Source organism: Glycine max, chromosome 13 (assembly GCF_000004515.6).
Source record: "Glycine max cultivar Williams 82 chromosome 13, Glycine_max_v4.0, whole genome shotgun sequence".
NCBI classification, from domain to species: Eukaryota; Viridiplantae; Streptophyta; class Magnoliopsida; order Fabales; family Fabaceae; genus Glycine; species Glycine max.
Genome location: NC_038249.2, coordinates 22953744 through 22972342, shown reverse-complemented (window position 1 = coordinate 22972342; position 18599 = coordinate 22953744). Strand labels below are relative to the sequence as shown.

At 30.8% G+C, this 18599-nt stretch overlaps 2 protein-coding genes and 1 pseudogene across 2 annotated transcripts; all 3 read left to right on the top strand.

Moving 5' to 3' along the window:
- Positions 1-2965: 2965 nt before the first annotated feature.
- On the top strand, positions 2966-7673 carry LOC100790952 (succinate--CoA ligase [ADP-forming] subunit beta, mitochondrial). Its single transcript, XM_003542383.5, has 12 exons — positions 2966-3285; positions 3568-3678; positions 3896-4007; positions 4243-4307; positions 4937-5014; positions 5201-5275; positions 5372-5524; positions 5614-5748; positions 6235-6399; positions 6623-6745; positions 7189-7260; positions 7359-7673. The coding sequence occupies exons 1-12, from the start codon at positions 3184-3186 to the stop codon at positions 7434-7436; spliced, it is 1269 nt and encodes a 422-aa protein (XP_003542431.1). The 5' UTR covers positions 2966-3183; the 3' UTR covers positions 7437-7673.
- A 3595-nt stretch (positions 7674-11268) lies between these two features.
- On the top strand, positions 11269-13065 carry LOC100790434 (CRIB domain-containing protein RIC6). Its single transcript, XM_003542382.4, has 4 exons — positions 11269-11615; positions 11771-11871; positions 12042-12132; positions 12637-13065. Exons 1-4 carry the CDS (start codon positions 11564-11566, stop codon positions 12975-12977), a joined length of 585 nt encoding a protein of 194 aa, XP_003542430.1. The 5' UTR covers positions 11269-11563; the 3' UTR covers positions 12978-13065.
- A 3226-nt stretch (positions 13066-16291) lies between these two features.
- On the top strand, positions 16292-17072 carry LOC112998725 (uncharacterized; annotated as a pseudogene).
- Positions 17073-18599: the final 1527 nt, after the last annotated feature.

Below are 18599 nucleotides of genomic sequence, written 5' to 3'. Positions count from 1 at the left end.
CTGAGTATATAAATAATATGAAAGATTTGGTGAAAGAATAGAAACAAACATGTATGATTTTGTATTTATAAGTTTAAGTTGGGTTGAAAAGGTGACTAGATACAAGTTTGACTTTGTCAATTATTATTTTAATTTTAATTGTTAAATGGTTAGCAATAAAAGGTAACAAGAAATGATATAGCTTAAAAGAAGGATAGTACGAATAATGATTTTGATTTGATCAGAAAGTTTGTATTCTTAATGTGCTATAAATAGAACCTTAGATTGTACGTTAAAAAGATTCCAATATTACTTCTCTATTCTTATTTGTTTTCACGGTCAAAGTTATTGATAAATAAAAGTGAGTCTCGGTGTGGATACACTCTTGAAGAATTTATATATTTCAAGACCTCACCAGTATCCTTCTATTTGTACAATTATTATTCTCCTTTTGGAAATGGAAATGTATTAGCGCATGATTGGATTTTTATAATTTTGAAAAATACTAACCAGTAATCTTAAAATATTAGTTAAGAAATTAAAAAGATAAATTTTTTTATACAAAATTGTGTTTCATATTTCTTTTACGCATTCTTATAATATTCATAATAAATAATTTTTTATTTAGTTTCTTAATCAATATTTTAAGAATACCAATGAGCAAGATCCTCTAAATTTTTATAATAGTTTTTCAACTAAAGACTCTCTTTAAAGCATTTGTTTATTCACAAGTTTTTATTTTTATTTTTTCTGAAACTTAAAGCTAATAATTTCTGGCTTTATGAAACTTCCTAGTAGATGTTCTTCCAGGTTGTGATCCGTATAAGATTAACGTTTCTATAATTTACACCTACAAGGGTATATGAATTTTAATAATGCATTTTCCCTTCAGTATCATTGTCTTCGTCCACCTATATTATTACATTATCAATATGATTAGCCCAAACGATGTCCTCAAAAGAGAGGGAAAAAGAAATGAAATTAACAATAAAACAAAATAAAATTCATATTTTTACATACTATTTTAATTTAAAATTTTATCTCAATTTTATTTTCATCTTATTTCACTCCATCCTATCTAATAACCATGAGAGAAGTACGAAAAATCAACAACAAATATCTTTCTTATATTATTAACTTTATCAGTGGGAACAGGGTAGACACACTAGAAAATAAATATCAAATGGTCACAGTCCGGCAGTAAATATATGATAGTATAAATTTATAGAGGGACATTTATATTATATATTTAATGAAGCATATGAATATGATAGGATGTTTTCTAAAAAATAATGTAGCATAGCATATGATAGAATAAAGAGGTTTTATTCTCCATGCAGTTCTATTACTTCACGCAATTCTATAAATTCCTTCCAGACATGGAAACTCTAGGGTTGATCAAAGGTGGTGACTGGTGAGATTTTTTTCGTTTTGGATGTTAATAAAATAAAATAAAATCCTCGTCAAATAATTGGGTTGCTAACATCGTTCAACCCATCAAATGCATTCTTACAATTATTTGCAGAAAGAAATCATAGGCTTTGAGCTTCAGATGGTCTAATACACCAATTATAAAATAATTAATATTATTATATGTAATATTAAATTTTCTAATATATATTTAGTGTATATGTAAATCTAATCAATTAAATTAATAGACCAATTATTTTATAAAATAATTAATATTATTATATATAACACAAATTTATAATGTATATTTAATGCGTATATAAATTTACATAATAAATTTTGTTACAACTAGTTTTGATCCAATAATTAATTTGTTTACACATATAAATTTTATGAAACCTGTGATTTTTATTTAAAATTTATATATGTAAAAGAAATACATTATTGGATCAAAATTAATCGTAATAACTTTTTGGTCTTATTAAAATTAGTTTTGATCTAATAATGTATTTTTTACATATATAAATTTTAAATAAAAATTATAGGTTTCATAAAAATTTATACATGTAAATAAATTAATTATTAGATCAAAATTAATTATCAAAAAATTTATTATGTAAGTTTACATGTGCATTAAATATATATTAAAATTTTTAGTATTATATATAACAACATTAATTATTTTATAACATAATTAACCTATTAACTCAATTGGTTGGAATATCATGGATGCTAATAACCATATGAACATATGAATTGTCAATTCCTATATGGATTAGGTGTTATGAATTACAAATTCATAACTCTCTTATGGATTATGAATTTGTATGTTTATTAGTTGGGATACTTTTAGAATTTACTATAATTTGCTGGGTGTACTAGAAGAACACTGGTGCACAAAGCAATTGTTATTTTTTTTAATTCAAGGTCCATAAGACTAAACCTTCGCGAGAAATAGATGCTAGATAGGCCCATCCTATTAACACTTCTCTTTTTTTTCCCCTCTAAGTCTCTAACTACACCTCCATATTTTTTCAACTTAATATTTCCAAAATACCATCAGATCTATAAAATATAGAATAGTCCCATCCCCTTCATTTGTCTCTCAATCCTGAAAGGATAGTAGTGGCACACATATTTTATAACACATTATTATTAATTGAATTTTTAAAAAATAATAAACTTATTTTGATTCAAATTTGGCATGACATTCCTGTTAATAATATTATAGTATAAAAGTGAAAATTATTGTCTTTTTATTTGGTATACTGACAATGAACCTTAAAAAGACTTCATGTAAACTAGTAAGTTTTTTTTCTTTGGGCCAATCTTAATGTGTTAATAATATTGTTGTATTATTTGTCATGTTTGCAATTTTTATCGATCCATATGTGATATGTTTGCAATTTAAAGAGTTGAAAATTACTTAAAGAAAAATAATTATAAATTCACAAGTAAGTTTCTTCATATAATCATTCAATTATAATAATACATTGTAAATTTATTAATTTTTATAATAATTATATTAAGGTACTTTAAACGATTCATTATTATTACATAAAAGAAAAAAAAAGTTATACCAATTACAAGTTGGAAATTTTGATTTTTTTTTTTATCATTTTTAAAATAAATTTTTTGCTAGGGTCCGGTCTTGGCGTATGGCAGAGGCTGCGCAGAGTTTGAACTTTGAACGTTGAAGGAACATAGAGGCAGAGGTTTTTCTTCTCTCACCGTAGAATCGAATCGAGTTCACTTTGATCGTGTGTGTCTCCGATCTTCAAATCCGCAACAACCATGGTGAGGGGATTGCTCAACAAGCTCGTCTCTCGCTCCCTCTCCGTCGCCGGAAAATGGCAGCACAACCAACTCCGCCGCCTCAACATCCACGAGTACCAGGTCTCTGTCTCTTCTCACCGTTAGCGATATTATTACGATTCACAAATCAATTCCAATTCCAAGCTTCGCGGAATCTGTTCCTTTCGCTATAGATTCATCTGGCGGAATCTGGCCTTGTTATTTCTAGAATGATAATAAATCGTTTTTGTTGATAATGAATCTGGAGTTCCTTGAATGTATGATTTGTGAAATTGTATATGATTATTTGTATTGAAGCTCTTTGATTGAATGATTGACCTAGTGTCGGCAATAAATAACGACTATTGAATTCCATGAAACTAGGGCGCTGAATTGATGAGCAAACACGGAGTTAATGTTCCGAGAGGCGTGGCTGTTTCCTCTGTTGAAGAGGTCAGAAAGGCCATCAAGGACCTTTTCCCTAATGAAAATGAGGTAACCTATGCCACAACTTGATGTTCACAAATAACACTAAGTGAATTTCAGAATTGCAAAGTGCGTTGTGTTTCCATTAATTCCTTTTGTAGCGAATACAAAACTTAGTTCTGCAAGTTTCCCCTCCAGAAACATTATCAAATGTCTTAGTTGGTACAGAATATTTCATGTTACTGTGAGTGTGAGCACTGGGAGTGTAACTGGGATTATTGTGCAGTTGGTGGTTAAGAGTCAAATTTTAGCCGGTGGAAGAGGTTTGGGAACTTTCAAAAGCGGCCTTAAGGGAGGAGTGCACATTGTTAAGACTGACCAGGTTGAAGACATAGCTGGTAATGCATGTCTCCTCCTTTATTCCTCTATTTGCATTTTCTTGTTCTCATTTTATGTCCTTGGCTTTCAATACAAAACTCTGTACTATAGCATAACATGCTCATATGTATTGATTTATTGGATTGATTATTGAACGCATTGAGGATATAATATTCTATAATCTAATTTTCAGTGTTTTTTTTTGTTAGTGCTATTTTTATTTCGTTGTTGTCATTGTCATTATTATTATTTCAGGGAAGATGCTTGGGCAGATACTAGTTACCAAACAGACTGGTCCTCAGGGAAAAATAGTTAGCAAGGTTTGAAATTATCCATTCTATATGCAGATATGCTAGCATTTTCAGTATGCATGTATATGCCAGGAATTTTCATTTCTAAAAATTGAAATTTTGTTGAGGCAATGCAATGATATCAACCTTCACATATATATATATATATATATATATATATATTATGCTTGAGTAGTTATTGTTTTTTTTTTATGGAAATATATGCCACCTTTTTTGAACCTCCATGGGTATTGTTTCTTATCTGTAATATGTTCAGATAATAAATTGGTGCTTCCAATCGTTACTTCACATTTACTTTTTTTTTACTGACCCTGTTTGTTGAACTGCTAAAGTGACCACCAAAGTAATCTGAACATTTTTTATTTTAAAAGTTTTCTGTCAATTGTTATTTAAGTTATTAACTCATAACGACTTGTTCCATTGGATCTGATAATGAAAGTAAATTTCATGTTAATACTCAATACAATAGGATATTGCAAATACATAGCGTAATGCTCATAGTTTTGCTATTTTTTAAAACTGGATACACAACAACAACTGCTACTTTGTTTTATTTTGAGTATCATTCAATCCATTTATATAGGAACATACACAAAAAGGGGTTGTTTGTTGGATGTTGAATTTTCAATTTTATACAGGTTTACTTGTGTGAAAAGCTGTCACTAGTAAATGAGATGTACTTTGCTATAACACTGGATCGTACGAGTGCTGGTCCAGTAAGTTTCCTATTTCAAAACTTTTTCTTTGATTTGCTTTATATACAAATTTAAATTCTTACAACTTCTATATCATGTTTAATGTATGGCTCCCTCTTTCCTTCATTACAGTTTCTTTAAATTTAACCAATAAAAAACTATGTTGCTTATTATAATTCTTTTCTTTTTATGTTTTTGCTTTTCCAGATTATAATTGCTTGTAGTAAGGGAGGAACCAGCATTGAAGACCTAGCAGAGAAATTTCCGGACATGATTATAAAGGTTTATTATCCTTGACATTTCTCTTCGTGGTTTAGATTTTCACCTGAGCTGGTCTTCTTTACAAGATACACCTGATGCACTCTTTATTTCTAGTAGGTACCTGTTGATGTTTTTGAAGGAATTACTGATGAAGATGCTGCAAAGGTTGTTGATGGTTTGGCTCTCAAAGTGGCTGATAGAAATAAGTCGATTGAACAAGTGAAGAATTTGTATAAACTTTTTGTTGATTGTGACTGCACCCTTTTGGAAGTAAGCATTTGCAAATTTTAATCATGTGCACTTTATACAAGCTTAATTTATGAAGAATGTCTATGATGAAAATTGGTTATTTTGAACAGATCAATCCCATTGCGGAGACAGCTGATAACCAATTGGTGGCTGCTGATGCTAAGTTGAATTTTGACGATAATGCTGCATATCGCCAGAAAGAGATATTTGCTCTCCGTGATACAACACAAGAGGACCCTCGAGAGGTTTATTTCTTATTTTGTTTGTGTTTTACCTTACTTAGGAATGGAGCATATGATCCCTATACCCATTCCATCTTTGCCACCTGAGCCTGGGGGGGGGGGGTTGCATAATATTCAAATTTTTATGTTTTGTCTAAATAGGTTTGCCTGATTATTAATTGGGTTGGGCTATGTCCAGGTCCAAAAATTGGCCTCACCAATATATTGGGTGGGTTCATGTTAATAAACCCAGTTCAGTCTGTCCCACATACACCTGTCAGCCTAACTCATGTAGCTACTTACATTTCTTTCATTGCACTTTGATGCTTTTGATGTGTATTTGGAGCTCAAGTTTATGATATACTCATGGTAAGACAGTGAAATTCTATTTGGCAATGCCAGATTTCACATTATCTGTTTGTGCTTGATTATTAAGCCCTTATATCCTTGAATCTTCTTTTTTTTTACTGGGTGTGTGTAACATTATGTGTGCCTTTTAACTTTGAACAGGTGACTGCTGCAAAGGCAGACTTAAATTATATTGGGTTAGATGGAGAAATAGGCTGCATGGTGAATGGAGCAGGGTTAGCAATGGCCACAATGGATATAATTAAATTGCATGGGGGTACTCCTGCCAATTTTTTGGATGTAGGTGGCAATGCCTCTGAAGGCCAGGTAATTTTTTAATAGTTAGGATTGCTCCATTATGTTATTATGATCAATATAATTGCTCTTATGCGTTCCTTTATCAGATCAATTTGTAATCTGCTGTTGCATTAACCCAGACACGACTCCAAAAAGATTATATTAAATTTTTCTTTTAGTTTTTGCTAGATTCCTTCAATGATCTACATGTTATGATGTTTTTGTTCACATTTAATGCAATTATGTAAATCAGGTGGTTGAGGCATTTAAAATATTGACTGCTGATGACAAAGTGAAGGCAATTTTGGTTAACATTTTTGGGGGTATAATGAAGTGTGATGTTATAGCAAGTGGAATAGTGAATGCTGCAAAAGAGGTTAGTTTGCCTATTCCCCCCTCCCACAAAAAATAAATAAATGAAAAAACAGAAATCTTATGTCTTTACAACCAGTTTTCTTCCTTTGTCCAACCATATATATGATTGAGAACAAAGAGGTTATTTTTGTGCAGATTAACTTTTTAATTTTATCCTTCTAGACAATGGTTTTATTTGGATCTATTTGATATTGACAAACTGAGACGAAGTCAAGAACATTTAAATTCTTTATATTTGAAGCAATGTAAGATTTCAATTTTTGTTTATGATGTTGATGTAAATTGTAGATTTTATAATTTTTGAAACAAAATTAGAGATAAAGAACTAATATCATTGTCCTTGACCTCCTTTTTTTTATTAATTGAAAAAATAGGGATTGAACATGATACCTATATTATCCCGATATTATGATAGCATTAACTTTTCTTGCAATTATATTCAAGGTTGCACTGAAAGTACCCGTAGTAGTTCGTCTGGAAGGCACCAATGTTGATCATGGAAAAAGAATTTTGAAGGTAAATGTCAGATTTATTAATTAATATAATCATTTAGAAAATGAAGCAAGAATTTCTGCAAATGCTTATTATGTTTTTGGTACTCAATGTTTCAACAGGAAAGTGGTATGGCGTTGATAACGGCTGAAGATTTAGATGATGCTGCTCAGAAAGCAGTGAAAGCTGCTTACAAATGAAGGGTTACTTCTGCTCAAATTTAAAATTCAGTTTAGTTGCAACATTATTTTTGGTGTTAAAACATATTTTCACGAGAAAGGGATTGATGCGAGAAGTCTTATTGAAGCTGCAGTGCGTAATCAAAGCTTTTCCAATAAGTTAGTGATTTCCAAGTTGTAGTACATTTGAGTTGATTCACGTGGTGGTTGCTATTTGGCTTCTGTCACAATTCAATATACTGGTCCCTTCCTTTCTGATTTTTCCTGGTTGAATTCTCTTTAGTCTTTATGCAAATAACATGGAAATACTTGTTTTTCTCTTAGACACAGTGGTTCATTAAGTGGCCAAAACCTGTTTTCTAATTGAGGTTATTCAATTTTGAATGTTTAATGACAAATATTTTTCGTACATTCTGTCGGTTAAGTATTAAATCAAGCTTATTCTCCTTGAATTAAAAAAAGGTGAACTGCAGAGAGAAGCGGTTTATTATATCAATGTAAGAATTTGCCTATCATATTAGTATTTGAGTTTGAGAGTCTGGTAGTATGTGTGAAAAACAAAATACTGAGAAACAGAATATTTTTACTTTAACAACGAAAGAAAAACAGGGTAGATATATTTTCTTGAGAGATGACAACCAATTACAATATTTGGTCTGGTCCCAGATTAGATGGGAAAGTAGATTTTAGTTATACTATTTGAGACCAGTCTGGTCTCATTAGATGAGAAAAGTAGATGTTATTAATTGAAAATTCTTGATGTTGACTTATTTTAAAGTTTTGTTGAATCTGGATTACTAGAAGGTGTTGATGATATTGCTTGAAGGAGAGATTAGTTAACACTCACAAATTCAGAAAGTGCTGATTATTCCTGACATTTTTGAAGTTGTGAGTGTCAACTTGTTTCATTTTTGAGCGGTATCATCAGTTGCCTTTGTAATTTGATTCAACAAAAAATTTAAATAATAAATATATAAAAAATTCAAATGATTGAAATTTTTGTATTCATCTATTCAGAAGCTCACAATTTTTTAAGTTTTGTTGAACTCAAATTACAAGATGTTGATGATGTTGGTTGAAGGAGAAATTAGTTAGCGCTCTAACAAATTAGTGTTGGTTATTTAATTTTTGGCATTTTGTGAGTGTCATAAATTGAATAATTAAAATCTTAGTGAATTTATGAGAATTGTAACTACTTTTTCTCTTGAACTGTGACATCAAGGTCAAGGATGACACTTTCTTGTGGTAATCTCAATTCAAAAGAAAAAGTAGTTCACAATTAATTGAAATATAGTTTCCTATCTAATATTGGGATTAATATTGTAATTAGTTGACATCTTTCTTTCGAAAAATCAACTCCATTTTTTTTAATAAGTGAGAACATTCTTGTTTCATACAAATTCTAATTTCCTTTTCTTTTTAAGAGTTGACTGAGTTGTGCTATTATAGACTCGAAGTTCACAAGTTCATCTCCTAAAAGCCCATCTCCAAAAGAAAGAAACTGAATATTGAGCAATAAGTTGAACTTGAAAAGGAGCAAATGGTAACATATTCCACGTGACTAGGTTTGTAGAAAACAATGTTGCATTTTAACTTTTAGTTTATTTGTTTAGAATTATTCTCGATGTCATGGGGCGATTGAAACAAAATGAAAACCCCATTTCCTTTTGTTAAATGCTATTGGAATTGTGCTATCCAAAATTTGTAGTGCGAAAAAAATTACAGAGTAATTTGTAATATTTATGTATTTTGGGAGTAAACCAATATATACGGGTATATAAAAAAAAAATTCTAAGTGGATGTAAGCACTGGGTTATCTGCAATGCCGATGATGAGAATTATGGAAATGGTGAACTAAGTGGATGAATATTCCTCCGTCTTAAATTAAAGTGAATAATGTTTAAATTTTTGGTTTTTTTAACGTGTGCAACCTTACACACAATAAAAATAATTAATTAGTTAATTTTATCTAATTTAGATTAAAACTTATTTCTAATATTTCAGTCAATTTAATTATTACCTTTTCCTATTTAAATTAATTGATTCACTTTCAATCAAAATAATAAATTTCTCTCTCTCATTTATTAAATTCATTCATTTCCTATTATATTTTTCCCTCTAATTTTTTTTCCTGAAAAAAAAATCATATTTATTAATTTTTCATTTCCTATGATACTTTCCCTCCAAAAAAATAACACCACCAAACACCCAGTCCCATAAATTTCATAATTATATCCACGATTTTTTTAAAATCACCGAAACTTTTCCTATTTGTGAAAAAAAAATCAAATTCCATAATTATATTTATGAACCCTCAAAAAAATAACATCACCGTTAGTTAACGTAAGGATTTTTTATTTTGTACCGTAAGCATAACGAATATCATAAGAAATAAATTCTTTTTAGAGGGAAAAATATTATAGGAAATGAATCAATTTAATAAATGAGAGAGACATTTATTATTTTGATTGAAAGTGAATCAATTAATTAAATAAGAAAAATATAATAATTAAATTGTTTGAAACTTTACAGATAAATCTTAATCTAAATTAGGTAAAATCGAGGAATTAATTATTCTTATTGCGTGCAAAGGTTGCACACATTAGAAAAATCATAAATTTTTTTATATAGATTAAGAACAATAATAAGTAAGTTAGTTGTTGAAACAATTTTACTAAGATATTAAGTGATTACATGTAATATATTACTTGCACACTATTGAGTGATTAACAAATGATGGTTGAAAAATTGATAAGGAAAATATTCCACAATTTTATAACCGACAAGTTTGGAATAAAAGTTTCATATCTCATTGAAAATTACAAATATCACAATCATTGCATTGATATAATATATAACCAACAAGTTTGGAATAAAAGTTTCATATCTCATTCAAAACTACATATATAAATAAATATGATTTTTTAAGAATTGAATGGTCATGTACAATCTTATAAGAGTTTAATATCCTCATGATTTAATGATGGCGTAAATTTTTTTACGCAATGTATAATTTCTTTTCTTTTTTTTAATACTAAAACATCAATCATTTTCACACAAATGGAGAATTAAATATTATTTAATGTTTATTTAAATTTCTAATATCTTTGATGGACCTCTCATTATTTATTCCATTGAAATTATACCTTAACAATTTATACATGATATGTGATACATATACAACAAATTCATACAATAATTTATATTTTGTGTTTATCTTTCTTCATCGTATTATTATATATATTTTAAATTTAAATTTCTCTCTCTTCCCTCTTGTCTTTCTTGTACATTTTGTTATATAATTTATTGTAAAAATATCATTTCTCTTATTTATTTATTTTGAGAAAAACATTATGACTTCTAGTCAAGAAACCATATTGACTATGGCTGATGCAAGTAGCATAATCCTGATCTATAGCGTCAAAGTTTCTTAGATTATGCACATAAACTCTGACATTTATCTGTGATATGATGTACATTGAAAAACATTATTCATGAGGTATATATTGTGTTATATCTAAGGAAAATTATACAATGGAATTATTTTTGGCTTTTTCAAATAAAATAAAATAAAATTATACTACAATGGAAATAGGACCATTCCAGGTAATTTCCTTCCATGAAATTAGGAACGAGCAACATCCAAGCACCCATTTTCCATTCACGTGGACTTAAGTACTTCTCATTGTCACACCTAAAATTTCGATCAGCTTCTGGCTTTGATTGGGTGGGAAAACCAACTAACCAACAATTCAAAGATGGGCATTCTTTAAACAGAACATGTTAGTTAGATTCAACCCTTTTCTCATCACTGCCACCTTCATGACACATTTGTCAAAAACTGCCCCAAGTTTTTGAACCATTATTATTCTCTTTCTTCAATTGCCAAAAGAAACAGAAAACCATAACCATATTTGCACGCACTAAGAAGAAACCAAAAACACACACCTCTAATTATCCTTTGATGGGTTCTCTCAGGACCATTTCTTCAATTCCAATGCACACATATTGTTGAATGTTCAACAAAAGAAAATTTCGTTGTGGATCTCAAAGTCAATGTTGGTTTTACATTAGGTTATCTAATTATAAGTACAACTTTGTAAATTGCCAAAAGAGAATTCGAACGCATCGCATTTGTTGAGTTGAGCATGTCCGGCAACAAGGTGAAGGGCATTCTTAGATACATATCTCAATTATTTGGTAAGTAAATAGTAATTAAGTCTTTCCTCAATACTACAATTTAATTACTACATTTCTAGAGCATTTTTGTTAGCATAAACAAATATTATTATCAGGTAAATATTAATCAGTATTTTTATAATATTTTTTTTACGTTCTCTCCTGTGACTTAACAGAGACTGAAAAAGAACAAGACATACAGATTGGATTTCCCACGGATGTAGAGCACGTGACCCATATAGGGTGGGATGGACCCTCTGTAAATTATCCTAGCTGGGTAATTCTCAAATTTCTTAATTTCTCAACTGTTAATAACTAATATTCGATCTAGTAGAATGTATTATCGATTAATCAGTTACCTAGCATGAATGCTTTTGTGTTTATGCTTATGTTGATTTTCCTTCACGAAATAAAGCCTTTGGGGGGCTTGTTGTGACTGTTTTTCAGATGAGCCAATTTAAAACTGCTCCAGGATTTTCATCAGCACCTCTAGATGTTCAAAATAAAGGACAGGACAATGCCAAATGGGTCTCCGAAGGTACAAATAATTGAGTTTAATTATTGTAAAAAATTAGTTTTCAGTATTGTGATTCCTTTATAGGTTGACATATACGTAATTTTTTTTTATAATAGTCGTTTTAAAAGTTATTCTCAGAGTGATTTTTAATTAATTAATTGCTTAAATTTTTTTAGATTGGTAATAAAATTAAACTCTCAATAATTTTGTCCCCATGTAAGTGACTCTATCCAAATAAAAGTTAAAGATTATGGAAAACCAGTGTTTAATAAAGAACCGTGCAAACTTAACAATCTCAATTAATTAGAAATTATGTGGAAAGTGAAAGCATTCATTTACAATACTCCAAGTGAATTTCTGAACACACTCTTACTATACATACATGGATGATTAGGTGAGAATGTAAACTTTTATGGTGTTAGTAAATTTAAATGTAAATTCTTGAAAGAATGAGCATGCAAGCATGAAAAAACAAAACAAAGTTGGCATTGATTGAATTTTCATGGCTAAAAATGTTTCATATAGATTCAAGGAGAAGAAGTACTCGGGACTTGCCGGATTTACCCAAGGCATCTAAAAGGAAATCAAACAAACCAAGGCAATCAAGAAAGTCATCGAACAAACCCAAGGAAGAATCCACCCTGACCCGAATACCCATACCCGTATCCACGGATCACCTGCTTCCAACCCTACCCGTATCCGATATTCCGAAAAAGTCTCGTCGCCAGAAGACAAAGGAGAATTCTAGTGGTGGGTCATCCAAATTGAGATCCAAAGCCCAACCCGCTTCAGAATCTGGATCCCCGACCCAATTCAAGTCTAGGATAAACCAAGGTCCTTTGAAGAAAATGGACACGGTATCTTAAAATAATGTTGCTCTATTTTTATCCTATTAGTTAGACTGTTGTATAGATATAATTCTTGAAACTAGAACACTTCCTTCCCCTCCCCCCCCTTTTTTTCTACTCGATTTTTAATATTTATTCATGTCATTTTCTTAACATGATCATTTTTTTTGTTCTTTTATATAGAGTCTGGTATCATTTACCAATTGCTAATATGTAATTACAAGACTTCCATTTTGATAGAAAGATTATACATATGAAAAATAAAGCATATCCATAAATCTGTAATGTTTATAGTAGATAGTTGTATCTTTTAAATATGTTGATTAAGGTTCAATTCTTAATTATATAGGAACAAAAGTTTTATCGGGGGCAATAAAAATTCATTTCTACACGAAAAGAGATTAACATACATATAATTGTTACATAAGAAATACTCTTGGTGCGCGTACCATTAAAATTTTCAATTGTTCAACATCAAAGGGCAAAGGAAAGTTTAATAAATTCATATTTTTGGGTATATTAAGAAGTCTTGGCTACAATTTGGATTTAGCACTTCATTCTAAATTCTAAACTCTTGGATTACTTATAAGTTCTGCACAGTTGACATATAAAAATACTTCCATCCCATAATCTGTTTCATAATTTCAAATACTTATTACATCCACGCATTTCTACCGGTTCACTTTAATGCACAACTACAAATACTACTCTTTGGCTTATGATGAAATTTTATCTTTAGAACTGTCACGATATTCCATTTTTAGTTTAGGGTAAGAATCGTATGCATTAAAGTGAACAAAATTGTAATAAGCTAACGCGTTGTCAGGGTAAAATATAATGAGAATAGGCACGCACATTAAATGAGATCTGAATAATATGCTAGTATTCTAGCTAGCATGCATGCCCATGCAATGTCAATTTAATTATTAATAATGGAATCTAACGGGCTTCGAGCAGCCTCTAGTTGTGCGCGTAGCGTAGCCTAGCTTCCATCCCAAAGTTCATCATCGTACGAATATTTTCACATTGCTTCTGTCAGTGTCACTCCGAATTATGGAATGAGTAATGATATAATAACTATCCTTTATTTAAGGTTTCTTTTAACACCTGTTCTTGTGTCATTAGTTAATAAAATAAAATAAAATGTTTATTGTGTAAATTATAAAAAAATTATACTTTTCCTGATTAATATTTATCTTATTTGAAACCTTTCTTGTTTTTCTTATTACCGTATAAATTCTATCAGATTAGTATTTTTTTCCCTCTCTTGAGTGCCAAATAATAATTAGAGTGTCTATCAAATATTTTACTTATAAAATGCCTAGCTTAGCATGCTGTTACATATGTTTCAGAATCAATTATTACTCACTAGTAACCCTTCTCTTGTACCACTGATTCTTCCTCCTTCAATGGAATCAATCAACCCATACAGACTTCTAAACCCCTTCACATGATCCAATTCTCCAATTATTATCATTAGCCGTCACTTGTACAAGATTTAAAGAGGAAAGCAAACTTAACATGTGTACCTCACCTCATCCATCAAATAAACGATTATGCATACAACAATTATTAGAAGAAACTCAACTAGTATATATATATAACACGACGCAGGGTACCTGCAAGACCTAACTAGGTCTCTCGTTATCGAAAAGTAATATGGTCCTTTAGATTTATTCATTTTTTAAGTTAGTGGTTAAGATTTTCTGTTTTTTTATTTTATTTTTCTTTTCTCTTCTTCATTTTCCCGGATTTACGAGGATATTTCATGTACTGTGGAGGGGCTGGTCTAATTACAGCTTGTAATTAGTCTTTTTCCTTCCCTATTTTCTCTATTTTATATATATATATATATATATATATATATATATATATATATATATATATATTTGGCTTTTCCAAGAAAAAAAAGGTTGCTGCAGTTTGTGTTATCTTTATCTCTATTATTCGTGTTAGTTTTGGCTCTTACCGAGTTGATTGGTTGTGTAGAAGATAAAATAATAATAAAAAATTAAAAAGAAATATATGAATCAAAATATAAAAAAAGAGGCTTGAGACTCACAATTTTTTTTTAAAAAATTTCTTCTTGATTATTGATTTCCTCTCATAAGAGATCTATATAACACCTCAGAAATAGGAATGAAATATAGTGAATTATATTAAAACTGTAATGGACCAAATGTTAATTAACAGACCCTACAACGGTTTAACAAGTAAAATAAATATCCAGCAAGAAGTTAAAATGACGAACTAAATAAATACTAGCATATATTTAACTTTGAATAATGTAATTAACAGTTTCCCCTTAACATTCTCTAAGCACTTTACAGTTTACACTTGTTAATTAAAAAAGACCTTTTCCTAGTCAGAATAAACATGTCTCTCTCTCTCTCTCTGTTGTTGTTTTACTGGTCAAAAAGAACACACTTTCCCCATCAGTCTAAAAGACAAAAACCTATTCTCTCTACACGTAATAACCAAACCAACGAAATCCCGTGAAGACAAACAACACCCCAGCGAGAGAATCAAAACGCAGCAGAGAAGAAGCCCCACTGAAAACGACAGCATCATCAGGAACAACATCAGTTTTCTTGCAGGCCTTCAGTTGTTGACCCAAGACACCATCACCACTCCTCCTCTTACAACCAACTTTGTTGTTGTCCACACACAGTCCTGTGTTCCCTGCAAGCTTCACCTTTTGTCCTACTTTGGTTGTTGAGAATTCCACTCTCCCACTCAATTTGTTGTTCTCCAAATTGATCTCACTAGCATACTCCAAAAGCCCATAAGGCACAGGCCCATCGAGTTTATTGTTGTCAAGCCCAAGATAAGTAAGTTTTTTCAAATGAACCCCCATTGAAGCAGGGATGTTCCCTACCAGACCCATTTCTGAAAAACCTAATTTTTCAACACCCCCAAGATTTTCCCATATTTCCGGAATCACCCCAGAGAGAAAATTCCCACTCAGGTACACTTCCTTCAACGTGGGAATCTCCCTCAAGAATAAAGGCACCCCAAAATTACCGAATCGGTTGAAGCTTAAATCCAAAAAATGCAAACTTTGCAACCCTCTTAGACTCTCGGGGATTCGGCAACTAAACCCATTGAAGCTCAAGTCAAGCTTCAAAAGGTGGGAGAGATTACCAAGCGAGTGAGGGAGACATTGTTCGAACTTGTTCCCACTGAGATCAAGAACCTTGAGATTCCTCAGCAACCCCAAACTCGAGGGGATTTCACCACTAAGATTGTTTCTGGATAAAGTAACCTCTTCCAAGTTAAGAAACCCACCAATGTAAAACGGAATCTCACCGTGAAAAGCGTTTCCGATCAAAATGAGTCTCCGGAGAGAAGTGAGTTCTGAGAAAGCATCAGAGTGAAAAGAAGATGTGTAATGAAAACAAGTTCCTCAAGTGAAGAAGGGAGAGAAAGAGGAAAAGGAAGGGATTGGTTGAAGCAATTGTAGAAGAAGAGTTTGCTGAGATAAGGGAAAGAGGTGAAGATTAGAGGGTTGAGTGTGGCGTTAGGGGAACAAGGTGGGTTGGGGGTTTCGTCGGAAACGTAGCCGAAGCTGAGTTCAACGATGTGAGGCGTTTCATTTTGTTGAGTTGGGAAGTCGCAAACGACGCCGTGCGGAGCAGAGAGACAGAGATCGTCGGGGAAGAGAGTGCGCCAGGGAACAGAGGGGTTGAGAGAGTGAAGAACCTCGTAGAGAGATTCTTGTTCGGAGGAATCCAAAGGTGGTTGCTGGTGGGAGAGTGAAAAAAAGGTGCTTGTCACGACAAAAGAAAACATCATCGTCCATAAGACAAGACCCATATTTGTTGGAATGGAGTGAGAGGGTATAGTTTGGTGGAGTATTATATGAAGTGTGAAATGGTGATGGCAACGCGGAGACAAGTTTATAAAAGGTGGAAGGAAGGGTGCATAAGAGATGCCAAAAATAACTAACGAAGGGTGCAGAGGGAAAAGGACAAGAGATGATGATGGATGTGTGAGACAACAAAACCTGCTAACAAAACACGCGACAGTAGCGCGCCGCACTCGCCGACTTGTTCTGTCGTCTTCTAGAAAGCGACGTCTAACGCGCCGTCTACCTACACACCCCTCACGTGACCATATTCCACTTTTGCCCTCCCCCTCACTGCCACTCACTTCTTTCGCATTTTATCATCCTTGTACGTAGTCTTTCTTGAATTAGTTTGGATGAGACTTTAGAAAACTCATTTGTTTTATATTTGAATGTTTTATTATAAAATTAAGTTAGATTAAAATTTAGTATGAAATATTAAATTTAATGTAAAAATTACTTAAAATTATTTTAATTGATAATTACTTTTGAATCCTGAATTAATTTTAAATTTATTTCTGACATAAAATTAAATATGTAAAAATTTATCGAAAATCAATTTTACACTCATAATTATTTCTCCAATGTCAAATCAAACATGTCCTTACTCATCATATATAGTATGTTGCATGATTAAATATCATGTTGATTGGATTTTTATTAAGATTAGAATCTTTAATTAGTTACCATAGTGTAATTAAAGCATTTCATTGGTAGACTTTTTTTTATATACATTTTAGGATAAATTAAATATCATGTTGATAGGATTTTTATTATGATTAGAGTCCTTAACTAGCTACCATAGTGTAATTAAAGCATTTCATTCGTAGACTTCTTTTATATATATTTTAGGATAAATAATCAAATTTGTCTCTGAAAGTATGATGGAATGACAAATTGATTCTTAAAAAATAAAAAATATAAATTTGATATCTAAATATGCAAAAAGAAACAAATTAGTCATATCATTAAATTTGTGGGATCATTTTATCATTAAATTATAATGTTCAAGGATTAATAAATAAGTTATATTTTTTGAGGATCAATTATATAATATTTATGGATCAATTTATCATTAAATTATATATAAGACAAATTTATCATATTTTTTACATATTTAAAAATTATTTAAATTTTTTATCGATCAATTTATTAGCCCTTTACATTTTTATGGTCAAATTTAACTATTTTCTATGCATTTTAATAAATGTTTTAAAGTTGAGATGTGCAAGATAGGCAGAAAATCACGGGCTGAAAAGAACAGCTGTAAGTTTGCAACCGCGTTCGATTTATGAGATCATTTTCTTTTATTCAGATATATGTAATGTAAATTAATTATTATGCAATTGATGATTCCTTTTGTCCTACATATACTAGACCCTATTGAGGTCCAGAAAAGATCTCTACATAAGTCATGCTTTAAAATTCCTGCTAAGGTTCTTCCTATCATTGTATCCTCTGCAATTCATAATTGAACTGCATATGGTGCACTTTTAAATCTAATGATGATTAATTTTCGAAAGGATATTTCATGTTTCAGTTTAATATAAAAACAAATTTTATAAAGGGCTGGGATTGGTGCAGTTAATAACATAAATGCAGAAGATCTCAATCCAGTAAGGAATAAAATAGTGGATATGATATGATCATGAGAATGGTAAAGTCCTATTTGCGCTTGCGTAATAAACGATTCGATTTGTAGAAGTGTTATTTACTTTAATTTTTTTGTAGATTTATATTTATATTACAATTATATTATTGATATTTAAACAATATAATTTTAAGATACATAA

What these genes read in the sequence shown, in the direction of transcription:
- LOC100790434 (XM_003542382.4), top strand. Translation starts at nt 11,564, where the DNA reads ATGTCCGGCAACAAGGTGAAGGGCATTCTTAGATACATATCTCAATTA. An exon ending in ATACATATCTCAATTATTTG is followed by an intron (nt 11,616 to 11,770) that starts GTAAGTAAATAG and finishes GTGACTTAACAG; the next exon opens with AGACTGAAAAAGAACAAGAC. An exon ending in TGCCAAATGGGTCTCCGAAG is followed by an intron (nt 12,133 to 12,636) that starts GTACAAATAATT and finishes TGTTTCATATAG; the next exon opens with ATTCAAGGAGAAGAAGTACT.
- LOC100790952 (XM_003542383.5), top strand. Translation starts at nt 3,184, where the DNA reads ATGGTGAGGGGATTGCTCAACAAGCTCGTCTCTCGCTCCCTCTCCGTC. An exon ending in CCAGGTTGAAGACATAGCTG is followed by an intron (nt 4,008 to 4,242) that starts GTAATGCATGTC and finishes TTATTATTTCAG; the next exon opens with GGAAGATGCTTGGGCAGATA. An exon ending in GTGACTGCACCCTTTTGGAA is followed by an intron (nt 5,525 to 5,613) that starts GTAAGCATTTGC and finishes TATTTTGAACAG; the next exon opens with ATCAATCCCATTGCGGAGAC.